Source organism: Hyperolius riggenbachi, chromosome 6 (genome assembly GCF_040937935.1).
Source record: "Hyperolius riggenbachi isolate aHypRig1 chromosome 6, aHypRig1.pri, whole genome shotgun sequence".
Taxonomy (NCBI): domain Eukaryota; kingdom Metazoa; phylum Chordata; class Amphibia; order Anura; family Hyperoliidae; genus Hyperolius; species Hyperolius riggenbachi.
The window spans coordinates 214,468,143-214,484,778 of NC_090651.1; the positions used below are offsets into that span (position 1 = coordinate 214,468,143).

General features: G+C 43.3%; 1 protein-coding gene across 7 annotated transcripts in view; it reads right to left on the reverse strand.

Annotated features, from left to right (window-relative positions):
• Positions 1-16,636, reverse strand: part of LOC137521308 (sorting nexin-19-like) — a 106,130-nt gene that overhangs the window by 28,622 nt on the left and 60,872 nt on the right. For all 7 annotated transcript variants that reach the window (XM_068240409.1, XM_068240408.1, XM_068240403.1 and 4 more), the window contains exons 7-9: positions 5,921-6,017; positions 3,377-3,521; positions 2,786-2,915 (exon numbers count right to left, since the gene is read on the reverse strand). In XM_068240409.1, the coding sequence (XP_068096510.1) occupies positions 2,786-2,915; positions 3,377-3,521; positions 5,921-6,017 (372 nt within the window). The remainder of the gene's footprint in view (positions 1-2,785; positions 2,916-3,376; positions 3,522-5,920; positions 6,018-16,636) is intronic.

The following is a 16,636-nucleotide window of genomic DNA, read 5'->3' on the forward strand; positions in this document are numbered from 1 at the left end:
CTACAACCAAGAGAGCTGTGCACAAATCACTAGATAGCCACAACCTTAAATTGTTGAGTATGATGGCACCTACTACAGTCAAGAGGCTCTGTGCCCTAATCAGCTAATGGGCCCCGTACCGTACAGATGTACCTTTACACTGCAGTCTATGGTGGCCTTTGGTCAGGAATTCATTAGTTTGTGCATAGTCTACACAGTCTCTACAGCCAAGCTATGACTAAGGCCCACGGTGCATCAGAAACATGACAGCAGTTAGTATATGCTGTCTCTTTCTATGGATGTAATAAAGGATTTATTGTTCTAGTGCAAGGGTCTCAAACTTGCGGCCCGCGGGCCATTTTCGGCCCTCGATACAATATTTTGTGGCCCTCGCCGGCAAAATCTTCCTTATAGTTCGCTTCAGTGCTCCCAAGTGATCCGCCGCATCCCCGCCGCTAAACGAGGGCTGCAGAGCCCCCAAATCGCCCGGGGGGCAATCCGCCGGCATTTCCTGGAAGGGGCAGAGCTTTCAGCTTCAGCTCTGCCCCTCCTGACGTCAATCGCCACATGGATCGCTGCCTCTCCCCGCCCCTCTCTGTGAAGGAAGCGGGAAGAGGAAGCGGGAAGAGGGGCGGGCAGAGGCGGCGATGCGCCGGATTGTGAAATTCCTCATGCGGCCCAGCCTCATCCTGACTTTGCCTCCTGCGGCCCCCCAGGTAAATTGAGTTTGAGACCCCTGTTCTAGTGAATATTGTGTGGACCTATCTATTCCTCCAAATAGTTGTAACCCCTTTTAAAGCTGTCACCACGCGAGTTGATAGAGATAGAGATATATATATATATATATATATATATATATATATGTAAATCTAAGGACACTGCATCACTGTATTGCAACACACTGAAAACTGACCTTTCATCACAACAAAAACACAGCTTCATAACAACTTTGCAGACTTACTAGGGTTGAGCAAGTTATCTAAACAGTTTACCAATTAGAAGACTGCATTGCCTACATTAAAATTTCATATTTGTCAGAAAAAATTAGGACAAATCGTAAAGCGGACCTGAACTCAGAACTTCCTCTCTGCTCTAAGAGATGCGCAAAAGCATAATAAAAACCTTTAGAGAAAAACATTTCTTTGTTACAGCTGATACAAATCTTGCAATAAATCTGCAGTGTGTCTACTTCCTGCTTTCATGGCAGCAGACATATTGTTAACATCCTGTGTTTACACATTAGCCATGGCAGAGAAGATTCCTAAGCTGACACAGCTGAGGGATCAAATTACAACTTGTACTTAGTCACAGATGAGGGGGAATTAGACAGGCTAAACTCCCTAAATACACACAGTGTATTTCTCTCAGGTTTTTTTCTGTCCTGTGCAAGAGTTCAGGTCCACTTTAAACCTCACACAGGTGATTTATCTATTTACCGGTTTAAACAACATGCAGCCAATAAGATGTATGAGAAGTCTGTACACAGGGGGAGATTTATCAACGCATTACCAACAGTTTTTTCTTCTTAATCTGTTCTAACCAGCAGGGAGAACAGTTCTGCATGATAATAAGAACATTCTTTAAATCCTAGTAATAGTGGCAGTTTAGCGTGGATTTCTAGAGCTGCACTACAGTTAAGAGAAGTGTAAATCCATCCCTAAACTGGCGCAGATTAAGAAGTGCTTGAAAGCAGTTCTACAGATGTAGAACTGCTGGCTAGACATGATTGCAGAGTGCAGGCTAGACATGATTTGTGATGTGCCCCTTCCACCTGCTGAATTCTTCCTCAGAGCCTGCTGCTATCAATACAGTAGGTGTGTTGGTTACCTCAGCAACAGCAATTCCCATCACACACTGCACTGCCTGAGAGACCTTCCTAACCCCTTCTATTCCTTACAGTTTAAGAAGGAATCTGTACTATCTAATGATTTCTTAAGATGCATGAGACAGTTCTGCACGGATTTCTAAAAGCCTACTAATATTTTGTCTCAGACACTCTTGATAAATCTGGCCCTCAGTTCCTTAGATGATAACATAAGGGTGGCCCTGCAAGCTCTTTGTAAGTGTCTGTCTCTATGGCTGCAATAGCACACAGAGCAGAACAACAACATCCAATGGTCAGGAAGTGGAAGAGAAGCATCTTACATCTACTGTGCTATGGACAACAAAGATGAGGAATATTGGCAGTCCTATCGCAGGGCTAATATAACATTAACATAAAAAGAAGACACACAAGTTGTTCTTTAGGATGTCAATCGGGAGATCGACTAATCGACTATTGATAGATGAATGACAAAATGCAGTTGCAAACATCCACACCTGTTTCTTATGTTAAATAGCTGTCCCACAGTACCACCTTGTGGTGACAACATGAAATACAACTAAGAGAAAACTAGGAAAAAAGACACTCCTATAATATAGAAAACAGCAGTGTATAGAACATAGTAACTCATAGCAACTAAATAGAAATATTCTGTTATTTAATAAACTTAATTAGGCTGGTGCAATTCACACCTCACACTGCTTTGAAGACTAAATCAAATGTAATGTAAATGTGAGATTTTTCGAGAGTTCGTTCTATAAATATCCCCTCTTCTGCTGAGAAACCAGGTATAATGATCAACAATGTACTTTTTACATCCACCAGGTCTGTCTTGCCCAACACCAACTGCACACAGCTCTCTTTTCTTAATTCCCTACCTCAAAGTTGACTGTGGGGCAGCACAGACTGCAATACTTTGATAAATAAGTCCTGTGGAATTTTGTGTACTAGTTCTTTGGTCGTGATGAGCAATAGATGACTCACCTCTGGATGAGGCTGCCACACAGGAGATGCGTCACCTTCTGCATGTTGTCTGTACACAGCCAGCTCCAATGATCCCTCATCACCAGCCAGAGCACCTCCAGAGCCACTGCTGACAGATCACCATCCAAGCCTGTACCAACATAATACTCCGTTCATACAAGGCATAGCCAGCACTCATCATTACATCAAATATTCACTATACAGAGATGCTGGAAGCGGTTAAATAAAAACAAGTTGCAGAGGCATAATTACAGACTGTGTTTAAACTGGTGATCCTCATTTATATTTTTTACTTGCTGTTGCTGTAACTTCCTAAAAACTTTATGATTATTTACAAACACTGTTATTCATCTCATCAGAACGTAGATGGCTGTACATTTGTGGCAGGCCTGGGCAATACATTTAACGTAAATAGTTTTGGCCTACTTGGCATGCTAGCTCAATTTCCGTTATACAAAACATTGCATCTCTGGAAGCTTAGTAAATAGAGGATAGAAATCTCTATAGCAGCTAAAAACCTACATTTTTTGTTTATATCCATTAAAAACATGACCCACATTCCAATATAGCCTGTTACACTTCCACTCTTACCTGCTGCCTGGGGATTAAGGGTGGTGGGCAGAGTCTGTGTGCCATGCACTAGTGACCGTTCTGGAAAGGCAGAAAGCTCGTGCAGTATGTTTTCCCTTTTCTGGATGAAGGACTCCATACCATCCAATGACAGAACATCAGACATCTGCACAGAAGAACAACATGAGCTAATACAAGACCCCAGCACAGCTCCATCAGAGAAAACAGAACACTGTATCCCTGAGAGGGGTTCACAATCTAATGTGTTTTTGGGATGTGAGAGCACCCAGAAAAAATCCCACTGAAAGATGGGACAACATAATTCCATGCAAGTACGGTCCAGTCTGGGATTGTAATAATATTACTTTGTAGATGTAAAGGAACATTTTATTGCCTCTGCCGTATTTTCACTGCGCTATAAAGCAAATTTACTATAGTGAGGGAATGCAATTTGCAGTGTCTTGCCTTTTAGTGCTGTCATGATTACCTAAGCAAAAGGTAAGTAGCAGCATACAGCCAAAAGTGCACGTTTGAACTTTTGGAGCTAAATGCTTCTGCAGTTGCAAATGGCTTTTTCAAAATGAATATGGAAATAGTGCCTGTGCATGAACTTATGAGCCTGTGCATGAACCAATAACCCATGCCTATCACAATAAGGGCTGTGGAGTCCGTACAAAAAAATGATCCGACTCCAACTCCTCAGTTTATGAAACCACTGACTTCGACTCCAGGTACCCAAAATTGCTCCGACTCCTTAGTCTAATTCTTACCAGGACTGTGGAGTTGGTACAAAAATCATCAGACTCTGAGGTTTCAGTTTATTGAAACGACTTACTCAAACTCCAGGTACCCAAAATTACTTCAACTCCTCGACTTCAACTCCACAGCTCTGATCACAATGTCCAGATATCAGCTTGTCTATACAAGTATTAAATCAACATGTGAAGGTCTGGCAGTCCAATAGCCAGCAATGTAATTTTTTATAGTACTATATACACCACAGTGTGCTAGAATGTCAAAAATGTAAAAGAGCATGCTCTCATTCGTTTAGTTGACTCCGATTCATTGTGATCATATGTACCTTAGCACACCAGAGGTGTCTGTCAGTCACTGCCTCTTTCAGCTGTTGCATAGGCATGGTCATAGCCCCACACATTCAGTGAATAACTAGGATAGCTAGGAGTACTTTTATTAAAGGGGGCTCCCAAATTTAGAAGCTCTTTTCTTCCCTTGGGCCTAACTTAACAGGTAAGGTGGTCAAACCTTGGCTTTTATTTTATTGTTTTCAATTCATTTTATTTTCAGGGTGCCTTTACATCCTGTTGTGCATTGTATACACCCCCCCCCCCTCCCCCCCCCCCCCCCCCCCCCAGGGCATTTTGCTCTAAAACTGCGACCATCTCCGGATAGCCTGGACCCCTGAGTGGAGTCAGGTTTATTGATCTCCACCTGCCTGCAGTGGTTGGTTGCCCCTTTGCAACATCCCTTTTTGAGTACCTTCTTTTTATATTTTTTTGCTTCCATCATTTTTGATGTACTGCACCATTTGGGCCCCTGGTGCCTCTGTGTTTTTTTGTTCCATCGTGACTGTTAACCCTCTACTTTGTCTACCCATGTTATAGAGTAGAGTACTGGGTAGGCAATCTCCAGAGGGTTAAGCCCCATGTTGGTGGGCTCCGTAGTCCTTGACCTTTACCTGACGGAATAGGAACAAGTTGTAAAAAGGGGCTTTGGTGGGGGTGGGGGAAGGAGGGAAGATACAAGTTCTGTTTTATGATTCTTCAATAAAAAGAAATAAATAAAAATTGGGAAAAAAAACATTGGAATTGCATGTAGTGTGCATGAGACCTCAGGCAGAGAAAGAAGAAAAGCAACACAGCATATTCATTTGTGCGCTTGGCACTGTACATACATATGTAGGTCATGTCACGTGTCACTCATTTCCACTTAAGCCGCACGCGTCTGCAAGACTCGTGGCGGCACGTCCGGGTCTGCGGGTATGCCGACGAATCCCATCAGCCGAGTGTTTGGTGGATGCTGGAACACTAAACTACCCAACAGTTTAATTATCTTGAAGTGGTGAGGTCTCTAAAGTAGTTATATGGCCTATATACCAGTGCCAGCCCTTACAAGAGGCTCCCACGGGGCCTTCTATATATACAGAAGATTTCAAGCTTCAAGTTTAGCATTTCATTAAACAATTTGTTATAAAAGTTTCAATGTTCCATTTCTGTGACTGGAGTTACACTTTAGGAAAAAAAACTGATCCAAAGTAGAATTAAACATTTTTCAACAGTTAACCCCAATGAGAAAAGAAGCTTAGCAGTCCATATCAGTTTTTTTTTTTTGCTCATTTTCATTTGTATTATTCTCTTTTCTGTTTGGAAGTGACAATGGCCATGTGCTTGGAGCCCTGCAGCATTGTGATCATTCTGCAAACTCTACACTGACTGTATCAGTACAGATAAAAGCATTGTTAGAAGGATATGAATGCAATGTTTCAGTGATCCCTGCAGCCAGATTCCAGATGTCAGTTAAAGACAGATTAAAGTTATGCAATCTCACCGTGCTGCCTTCCCGAACAGAGTACGGAATCTTCTCATGGACATCCACAGAACTCAGGACAGGTGCAATCTTACTGGATGGGAATCTGAGTCGAGACCTGACAAGACAGAGGGAGGGTAATTTATGCTCCAACTTGCACAAGTATGACTATATACATTAGACTCCGGCTATGACCCTGAAGGCTATAACTAAACTGGCCAATAAAATACACTGACCAGTTCCTATAGAATATGCAAAAAAAGAGCATGCATGTAATCATCTGTGATCTGGGCAGGGTAGACAATTTTGTAAAATAAGTGGTTCAGTCCAACATAGAAAAGATAAAACATTAAACACCCTCAGGGCTTCCATTGACTGCACACTTCTCACAACGTCTAAATACTTACATTCTCTGTGTTTTTAACAGGATTTGCAAAGAAGGGAAATAACTACAATATCATGTTCTTCATGGAAGGACACTACATTTGGTAAAAAGTCTGTATGAAGTTCAAATCTAGTTTTGTCCTCTGCTATTGTCCTGTTTGGCTATCTGGTGGGCAAAGGCTGGAGTCCTCCTACTATCCTTGCGGTTGCAATGGCAATTAAATGTTTTAATGGTTTGACATTTTAAGGAAACCAACAACAGTTCAAAAGGGTAAAATTGAAAGCAATTCTAGCACTATATTCAATTCCCTGGAAACTGCAATCAGTTTTTAGGAATCAATCGTTTTAAGTTCAAATTCACAGCTGTGCAGAATCTTTGAATTAAAAAGCCTTGAATGACAGGGGCATCGGGGAATGCACTAGGCTGCTATCTGAAGTGCTCATTTTAAGGCCCTGTATAAATTCCCTCTGAAACAGATCCAAAATATTTATAATACTCGGCTGCAAAATGCATTGTTCTAAATTGTTGGAAAAACACCTTCGAGATTTGGTAATAGTGTTTTGATGTAACTGTTTTCCTAGCTATCAGCATAGAATTGCTTTTTCTGAGATATTCCTTGTCTTTAAAATGTCTCATTCAAAAGCTAGGAGCCTGCTGAAGTCTGTCAAACTGGGCAATAACCAAGGTTCTTCTACCTGCAGGCCTTGTTCACAGTGGTCAGTTGCATTGCAGACAAATTTTGCATGTTAACTCACTGCCCATACAATTCTATGGACCTGTTCACAGTACTTCTTTATAATTGATCACGTTAGTCTAACTCACTGCATGCAGGTTTTATATTAAAGTCTATGGCCAGTCTTCCCATTTAAAAAAATAAATAAATTATGGGATAAGTATGTCAGGTGCAATGTGCCCCTCCCCATCTGACTATGTGACTATTTGGTCTAAAAATACTAGTGCACTTTTTCATTGAAGAAAAGATTGTGCCACTCAATTATTTCATTCTGAGAACAAGTCTCAAAATGAACATCTTTTCAAAATGAATACCTTTTCTAGAGCGAGTCCAACAACTTTAAAGTGTACCCGAGGTGATATGTGACATGATGAGATAAACATCTGTATGTACAGTGCAAAATATTAATAACCAGGCTATTTACTTGTTTTATTTTGCTGCTTGAAAGAGTTCATTTCTAGGCATGGAAGGGACAGCTTCCGTCTTGTCGGAAGCTTGTCAGGAATATAGTAAACATCACTGATAAGCAAATTACAGCCATACAAGTTTTCCTGGCAGAGGGCAGGGATAGATAAAATAAGAGGCCTTTCCTGTGAGCCCTTGTGCTCTTCAGATTTTCACCTGTAATTAGATGGATTTGGGCACTTTTTTATCCATGGGACCATTCTACTTCCACCATCTCATTTAAGTTCCATCAAGTTGGACAAAACCCAGTTTTCTCCAATGAATCCACTTTTCCATCCTAGGATTATAAAAATTTCCACTGCATTGACGAGAACCTGGCTTACACCAAGAGACATTGCTTCCCTGGTGACATTGTGAGCTTTTAAAAAGTTTTTGTCCAAGCAGAAAGGCCCTCTGAACCTTAGCGTTTAAAGTGGACCCAAACTAAAAATACAAGATTTCAGAAATAAAATCTATTTTCTAAATTATAATAGTAAATAGCAGCCTTTTTTCAGCTGCATGATGACAAATATAAAATATTTTACATTTATTGGAGAAACCCCTCCCCTTCCTTTCATATTGCCGGCAAATAATCCGGCAAACTGGTGAAGTAGATGGTGTCCAGCAAAGGAGGAATTGCTAATGGCTGCCACCTGTATAACCCTAGTTATGCAAAGAGGAGGGTGAAAAGCATGCACTGAAATGCTCATAGGCTTGAAGGAGTGTTTATTTATCTTTATATGTGTCAGAGTGGTGCAACTAAATATTTTGAATTAAAAAAAAAATGTTTGGTTTCGGTCTGCTTTAATTAAATCCCCAGAAATAGCTTTTTCCCAAGAAGGTATGAGATAGGACCCTTTCCAATTATTACCCAAATGCTAAGTGGATAAAATATCCTGAACTTTGCAGATGTCCTCCTGAGCGAGAAAGCTTTGTAACAAAAGGTAACAAAAGCTTTGTAACAAAAAGGTAAAATTCATCCAGATGAAGGATACGTATAATCTCTTGAAGCCTTAGAAAGACTACCATTTCCACAACCACTTTTGTGAAAATTGTTGTGTTATCCTAAGGCTGAAAGGCAAGGTTCTAAACTGAAATTGAATCACTGAGTTCTCTAGCCACGCTGAGGCATTCAAGGTTTTCCACAATGACTGATGATTTGTGAAAGTAATCGTGCAACAAATCTGCTGCTGCTGTAAAGTAATCTTACCCTGTCAAAGTTATTGTAGAAGGACCACTGATTTTTGAAATACAAAAAAAAGTAACAATTAGCATTTTCAAGACCAATGATCAAATGGTAGGATTTTTTTTTGGCTTTGAAACAAGAAATAGGGAGACTATTATCTAGCCTCCTCATGTACCTCCATAACTAAACTTCTTTCAAACTAGAAAAAATGGCACTTTACTTGTTGCTGTTGACCTTGTACATTTCTCTCAAAAGGTTTATAAAAATATTTGATATTTGGCATTGAGAGCTGCTATTTTGGTATACCTCCTCTAAATCTTAATTTATTCATGAAAAGTTTAACTTTTTCCTTTTGCTTAAAATTTCTCTACAGAGGCAAACTTGTTTTTATTCTGCTACCCTTGAAGCTTCCTCTAGCTAAGCACCAAAGAGAAGGTCCTAAAGAAAGTTTGGATTTCTCTGTGATGATGTTGTCCATCCAGCCTTTTAAAGTGTACCAGAGATTAAGGAAAAGAAAAATAATTATACATACCTTTGGCTTCCACCATCCTCCTTCAGCCTGATCGGTTCCTCGCCATCCTCCTCAGTTGCCTCATTACTCTACTGTGGCTCCCTGCCACAGGGAGCATTCAGCACATGCACAGTAAGTACCGACACATGAAATTACCAGCAGCCATAGCAAAGGAACGAGGCAACGGAGGAGGACGGCAAGGGACCGATCAGGCCGAAGGGGTCTGGAGGAAGCCCCAGGTGTGTATACATTTTTCCTTTTCATTAATCTCAGGTTTCCTTTAAGCAACGTGATATGCTCTGTTGGTAGCAACTAAATTTAGTGAAGAGGCTTTAGTGCCCACTGTCTCCAAATTTTCCAAGACAGCAATCCAACCTGCTTTTCAAAAATCCTTAAACACAATTGGGGAGTCTTTGGAAAGTTATGAGACTGCAAGATTTAATTCCGGGTATTTTTCCATTTAGCAACTCAAAAATAGGGATGAGCTCCCAAAAGTCAGATTTTATCATGTATCTGCCGTTTTTGAGTAATCAACTCCTGCATGGAAACTATGAACGAAGAGAGAGTGGCTTTACCATTTCTTGATAAACTTCATTCTGTACTGAGAAAGACTGAACAGTTCTTCCTTAATACCATAGTTAACTTTTACCATTCTAAAAAGGAGCCTCTGTATCTCTGGGATTCAAAATGTACTTTTTTTTACCCTTTGGCAACTTAACCCCTTTCTAATATCTTACTACCTATTGGAATAGTAACCATTCTGTACTGTTTTACCTTGACAAAGGGGACCCCACAGGGCCCCGAAACAAGTCGTCAGTATATGGAGTGGACTTGTGTCACGTTGATTGAATAAACCTTGATTTTGGATCACTTGAGTGTGCGAACCTTCCCGATTTTTGTTTACCTGGAGTGGGGGACACCTGTACTTACCTGGAGTGGGGGACACCTGTACCTACCTGGAGTGGGGGACACCTGTACCTACCTAGCCTATACTGGGAGACACCTAAACCTACCTAGCCTATACTGGGGGCACCTAGACGTGGCCACCTACAATAATCTGCGGGGGATTCTGAAGACAGACCGTGCGGTGGTTGACACAGGACAGGTAAAGAATAAATACACAAGGGGGTACATTTATACACTAGACAATGGACCTAGAGGCAACAGATGCGGCCGATTCTCGAGCGCTTTCAAGTTGAAATCGCTCGGAAATCGGGCTGCAGTGAATGGGCAGCCAATAGATCTTTCTGTAATCAAATTCTATCAGAGAGAGATTTGTCTCTAGGTTGAATCCGCCTGTCATCGCTAGATGTGTGGCCATCTTTATATTCGTATTCGTTTTTGGGGAGAGGTTTTGGGGAGTAATTTTGAAATTTAATTTAAATTTTAGGTTTCAAGCTTTTATTAAACACAAAATGTATACTGGACCCTTGCTTGACACATTTTGGTAAGGCAGTATGAAATTAATTGATCACTCTTTGCACAGAAATCCAGCAGAAACTGAATGCAGAGGAGGTTAAGGGCTGGTTGGTTCAAAAGGACACTTGGGGGCAGTAAACGTATTTCCAGCAGACGACGAAAATTATACTTAAAGGGATCAACCTCTGCATCTATTCACATGAATAAAAGTGGTTGCTTCTAACGATAGTAATGGTATTTCCTGTTCTCGTAAATGTTGCAATAGATCAGCTACCTTCGGTGGTTCAGGGGCGGAGGGCATGATGGGGGAGTTGGTGTCAGGAAGAGCTGCTGAAAGTAGCCAAACGCATTTTCTCATGCATTTTCTCCCCCCCCCCCCCCCCCATGAGAAAATGCGTTGGCATTTGGCAGCTCCCATTTCTTTACTGTCGCATTTAAAATATTTATGTGCTCTTTATCTGCTTTTACTTTGAGCACTGTGGATACTAAAGAAAAATGCACTGTTGTGATAGGAGTTCCTAAAAATACTACCACAGTCTTCAAGCATTTTCAATGCAGTTTATAAATGTGCTGAAGAACTCTTAATTGCTGATCTGAGTACTGAAAGCTCAAGGTTTGCATTAGGCAACATGAATATGTACATAGACTGGTGAATTATCGGGCAGAGAAAAATGAATATTTAATCTCCCGCAAAGAACAGGATTGTCGGATGGATAAAATGATCTTCAGCCCAGCAGAGGGAGCTGCATACACACTCAGTGGATACTCAAACCACAGTACTTTCTAAATTCTTCACGTATGTGATTTTTTTCTCTTTATTAGTTTTAAGTAATGTATGGAGAGCGAGGACATTACTGGGAGCTCTCATTTTCCAGTGAATAATGGGCAGATAATGGACAATGAGAGCCACTTAATGTAGCCAATATTCAGGATCATTTCTACCTCGAAGCAGACAGAGACTGTTTAATGTACTTCAGTGTCAGGAATATTAGATGACGGGCGACCAGATGGATGGACTGACAGACAAACATGAATACTATTGTGTTTGTCACTTTTTTGGGTTAATGAGATGATCAGAGACAAAAAAAATAAACTTTATAGCAGTGCCTACACAAATCTTTCAGCAATTTTATTTCCTTTATTGTTAATTTAAGCTACTGTATTAAGAGGCCACAGCTTCTGACTGGGCCACCTTTATAGGTACCCTAAATTAATGGCATTTGGAACTCCTGGATGAACAGGAAACATGTCATACCTCAGATGTATACCGTTAAATATATGATTTCAACACTTGGGAAAGCAGGCTACAGTAGAGTCTCAGTTATTACTTGGCACCAACAGGGATCGGCTGATGCATGTCAAGTGTGCTTTCTGGTTACTTGAGACTCAATGGTAAAAATAGGCTTACCTAATACAGTTATACTAGTCTGCATACATACCATGAACTACATATTATATGGTAAAATACAGTAATTGAAGGTATATTAAAGGGAACCTAAACCGAGAAGGATATGGATTTTTCCTTTTAAAATAATTCCAGCTGCCTGACTCTCCTGCTGATCCTGTGTCTCTAATACTTTCAGCCACAGACCCTGAGCAAGCATGCAGATCAGGTGCTCTGACTGAAGTCAGACTGGATTAGCTGCATGCTTGTTTCAGGTGTGTGATTTGGCCACCACTGCAGTCAAAGAGATCAGCAGGGCTGACAAGCAACTGGTATAGTTTAAAAGGAAACATCCATATCCCTCTCAGTTAAGGTTCCCTATAACCTTGGGGTAGCCGAGCAGAGCCCACAAGACGTTGGCCTTCACCACTGAGTACTGCCGGGTCGGGCTGAACGGTTTTGCAGTTTTAAACCGAAACCGCGATTCATGTGAAGACGATCTGGTGATTGTCAGTAGCTGCGGTTTTCCGAGTGCCCGCTGTGCCCTCTGTGCTTGGCCGCTTGGTCCGCCTACTGCCGCACATATGGAAGGAGAGCCACTGATGCTGCAGTACGCAGAGCGTATTGCTAATTGTTAATGAGCCGGGCAGCGGGGGAGATTCCAGTCCAGAGCGGCACACAGCTTCACCAATCGCTGGATAGCGATGGTATGATGGCGGCGGTAGGCGGAGCTGTACGCTCTGTACAGCTCCGCCTACTGCCGCAGTCATACCATCCCTATCCAGGGATTGGTGAAGCTTTGTGCCGCTCTTGACTTGAGTGGACCCGCCCCCCGCCTCATAAGCAATCAGCAATACACTGACTCCGCCGCACATAACTGTTCAGCCCCCAGCCCAGGGTCATCACTCATTGCCTGAAATATTATGCGCAGCGAAATGGTCTGACACAGACCCCGCCACTGCTATGCTCTACCCCCCTCCGCCGCCCTCATACACTTCAGGACATGTCAATCAGCCCCCTGCCAGCAACCTCACAGACCCTGATCCCGCCCTCACACACTGGGGCATACAGGCCATACATACTATGAGGGGTGGGGGGATACTGGCCATACATTCTATGAGGGATACTGGCCATACATACTATAAGGGGTGGGGGGTACTGGCCATACATAAGGGGTGGGGGGCATTGGCCATACATAATATGAGGAATGGGGGGAGGGAATACTGGCCATACATACTATGAGGGGTGGGGGATACTGGCCATACATACTATGAGGGGTGAGGGTATACTGGCCATACATACTATGAGGGATGGGGGGGGGGGGGGATACTGGCCATACATACTATGAGGAATGGGGGGGGGGGGAATACTGGCCATACATACTATGAGGGGTGGGGGGATACTGGCCACACATACTATGAGGGGTGGGGGTATACTGGCCATACATACTATGAAGGGTGGGTGTATACTGGCCATACATACTATGAGGGATTGCGGGGATATTGGTCATACATACTATGAGGGGTAGGGGGGCATACTGGTCATATATACTACGAGGGATGGGGGGATACTGGCCATACATACTATGAGGCAGCACGGTGGCGTAGTGGTTAGTGTTATCGCCTTGCAGCGCTGGGTCCCTGGTTCAAACCCCAACCAGGTCAACATCTGCAAAGAGTTTGTATGTTCTCCCAGTGTCTGCGTGGGTTTCCTCCGGGCACTCCGGTTTCCCCCCACAATCCAAAAACATACAGAGAAGTTAATTGGCTTCCCCTAAAAATTGGCCCTAGACTACAATACATGCACTACACGCTATAGACTAGTAGAGACTAGATTGTGAGCTCTGTACAGCGCTGTGGAAGAGGTTGACGCTATATAAATACTAAATAATAATAATAATAATGAGGGGGGAGGGGATACTGGCCATACATACTATGAGGAATGGGGGGGGGGAATACTGGCCATACATACCATGAGGGGTGGGGGGGGAATACAGGCCATACATACTATTAGGAACGGGGCGATACTGGCCATACATACTATGAGGGGTAGGGGGGGAGGGGATACTGGCCATACATACTATGAGGGATGGGGGGGGATACTGGTCATACATACTATGAGGAATGGGGGGGGGGGATACTGGCCATACATACCATGAGGGGTGGGGGGGGGAATACAGGCCATACATACTATTAGGAACGGGGCGATACTGGCCATACATACTATGAGGGGTAGGGGGGCATACTGGTCATACATACTATGAGGAATGGGGGTGGATACTGGTCATACATACTATGAGGAATGGGGGGGGGGGAATACTGGCCATACATACCATGAGGGTTGGGGGGGGGGAATACAGGCCATACATACTATTAGGAACGGGGCGATACTGGCCATACATACTATGAGGAATAGGGGGGGGGGGGGGGGGGGAGGGATACTGGCCATACATACTATGAGGGGTAGGGGGGCATACTGGTCATACATACTATGAGGAATGGGGGTGGATTGTGGCCATACATACTATGAGGAATGGGGGTGGATTGTGGCCATACATACTATGAGGAATGGGGGGGGGATCCTGGCCATACATACTATGAGGAATGGGGGGGGGGGGGGTACTGGCCATACATACTATGAGGAATGGAAGGGATACTGGTCATACATACTATGAGGGGTAGGGGGGCATACTGGCCATACATACTATGAGGGGGGTACTGGCTTACATACTATGAGGGGTGGGGGGATACTGGTCATACATACTATGAGGGGTAGGGGGGCATACTGGCCATACATACTATGAGGGGTAGGGGGGCATACTGGCCATACATACTATGAGGGGTAGGGGGGCATACTGGCCATACATACTATGAGGGGCAGGGGGGCATACTGGCCATACATACTATGAGGGGTAGGGGGGCATACTGGCCATACATACTATGAGGGGTAGGGGGGCATACTGGCCATACATACTATGAGGGGTAGGGGGGCATACTGGCCATACATACTATGAGGGGTAGGGGGGCATACTGGCCATACATACTATGAGGGGTGGGGGGCATACTGGTCATACATACTATGAGGGGTAGGGGGCATACTGGCCATACATACTATGAGGGGTGGGGGGCATACTGGTCATACATACTATGAGGGGTGGGGGGCATACTGGTCATACATACTATGAGGGGTAGGGGGGCATACTGGCCATACATACTATGAGGGGTAGGGGGGCATACTGGCCATACATACTATGAGGGGTAGGGGGGCATACTGGCCATACATACTATGAGGGGTGGGGGGCATACTGGTCATACATACTATGAGGGGTAGGGGGCATACTGGTCATACTTACTATGATGGTTGGGGGGCATACTGGCCATACATACTATGAGGGGTGGGGGGCATACTGGTCATACATACTATGAGGGGTAGGGGGGCATACTGGCCATACATACTATGAGGGGTAGGGGGGCATACTGGCCATACATACTATGAGGGGTAGGGGGGCATACTGGCCATACATACTATGAGGGGTGGGGGCATACTGGTCATACTTACTATGATGGTTGGGGGGCATACTCCCTAGGTCCAGAGGTGGTAAGTACAGAATCAAGCTTTAGCACTAAATTCACAATGTACAGTAATATTTACAAACATGACAGAAAATGACAACATACTATCAATTTGATAGTATAATGTCATTTTCTGTTAATGTATGTTTGTAAATGTTACTGTACATTGTGAATTTAGTGCTAAAGCTTGATTTGAAGAAAATAGTGAATCAAAAAAATCGCAATTTCTGGCAGAAATCGTGCAATTCAATCTTTTCCTAAAATCGTTCAGGCCTACTGCCGGGGATTTGTGCTGGTTAGTGGAGTTCCGGATAACTGGGACTCTACTGTATAAGAAAAGGTTCTTTATACTTAGAGCAGTGAAGTCAAGGAATGCGCAACAGATTCAGTCAATGCTGGAAAAATAAACTCTTTAATAGGGATGAGGGAGAGAGAGTTGCACGACTGATTTCACTGCAATTTGAGCCTTTCTCGCTCACTGAACTTTCCCACGAGACAGGCCCAGTGATTCACCATGTGGTCGATTTCTTGCCCTACAATTAGCAGGCATAATTTGGGGAGAGGGGGACGGTACAGCAACAGACTTTTTGCAGGAAGCGCAGAAAGTGCATCTGCTGAGCTAATCAATTTCTCCCAGAATCTACAGCAAGCCCCAGCAGCCAAAGAGAAGCAATCACAAAACCGGCAGATATAAAAGGGAATGGAGGGAGTTTTTTTCTTGAGGTCGCATTCACAGTGGCAAGCTGCAGAACGGTGTTGAATTATAAAGTCTTATAACGCAGCTTACTGCACTGTAATGATAATCCTATAGGACAATCACAGTGCGACGTTAACGTCGCGTTGAAAAATGTTGCGTTATGGTAACTTACTGTTTGCAGTGCGTTACCTCTAAACGCGAACGAGTTGACACAAACGTCACATTGAAACGCAACGTCCCACTGTGAATGCGACCTTAGGATTCAGGAAGCTTGTAACTAGGTCGGTTTTACCAACTTACAACTATGAGTGCTTAGTGAAAAATACAGCAAAGTACCTGCAGTCCTTCATCTTGTTTGCTAGTTGTAAATTCTACCTAGCACTGTGAGAACTGTCAGTTATTGCAT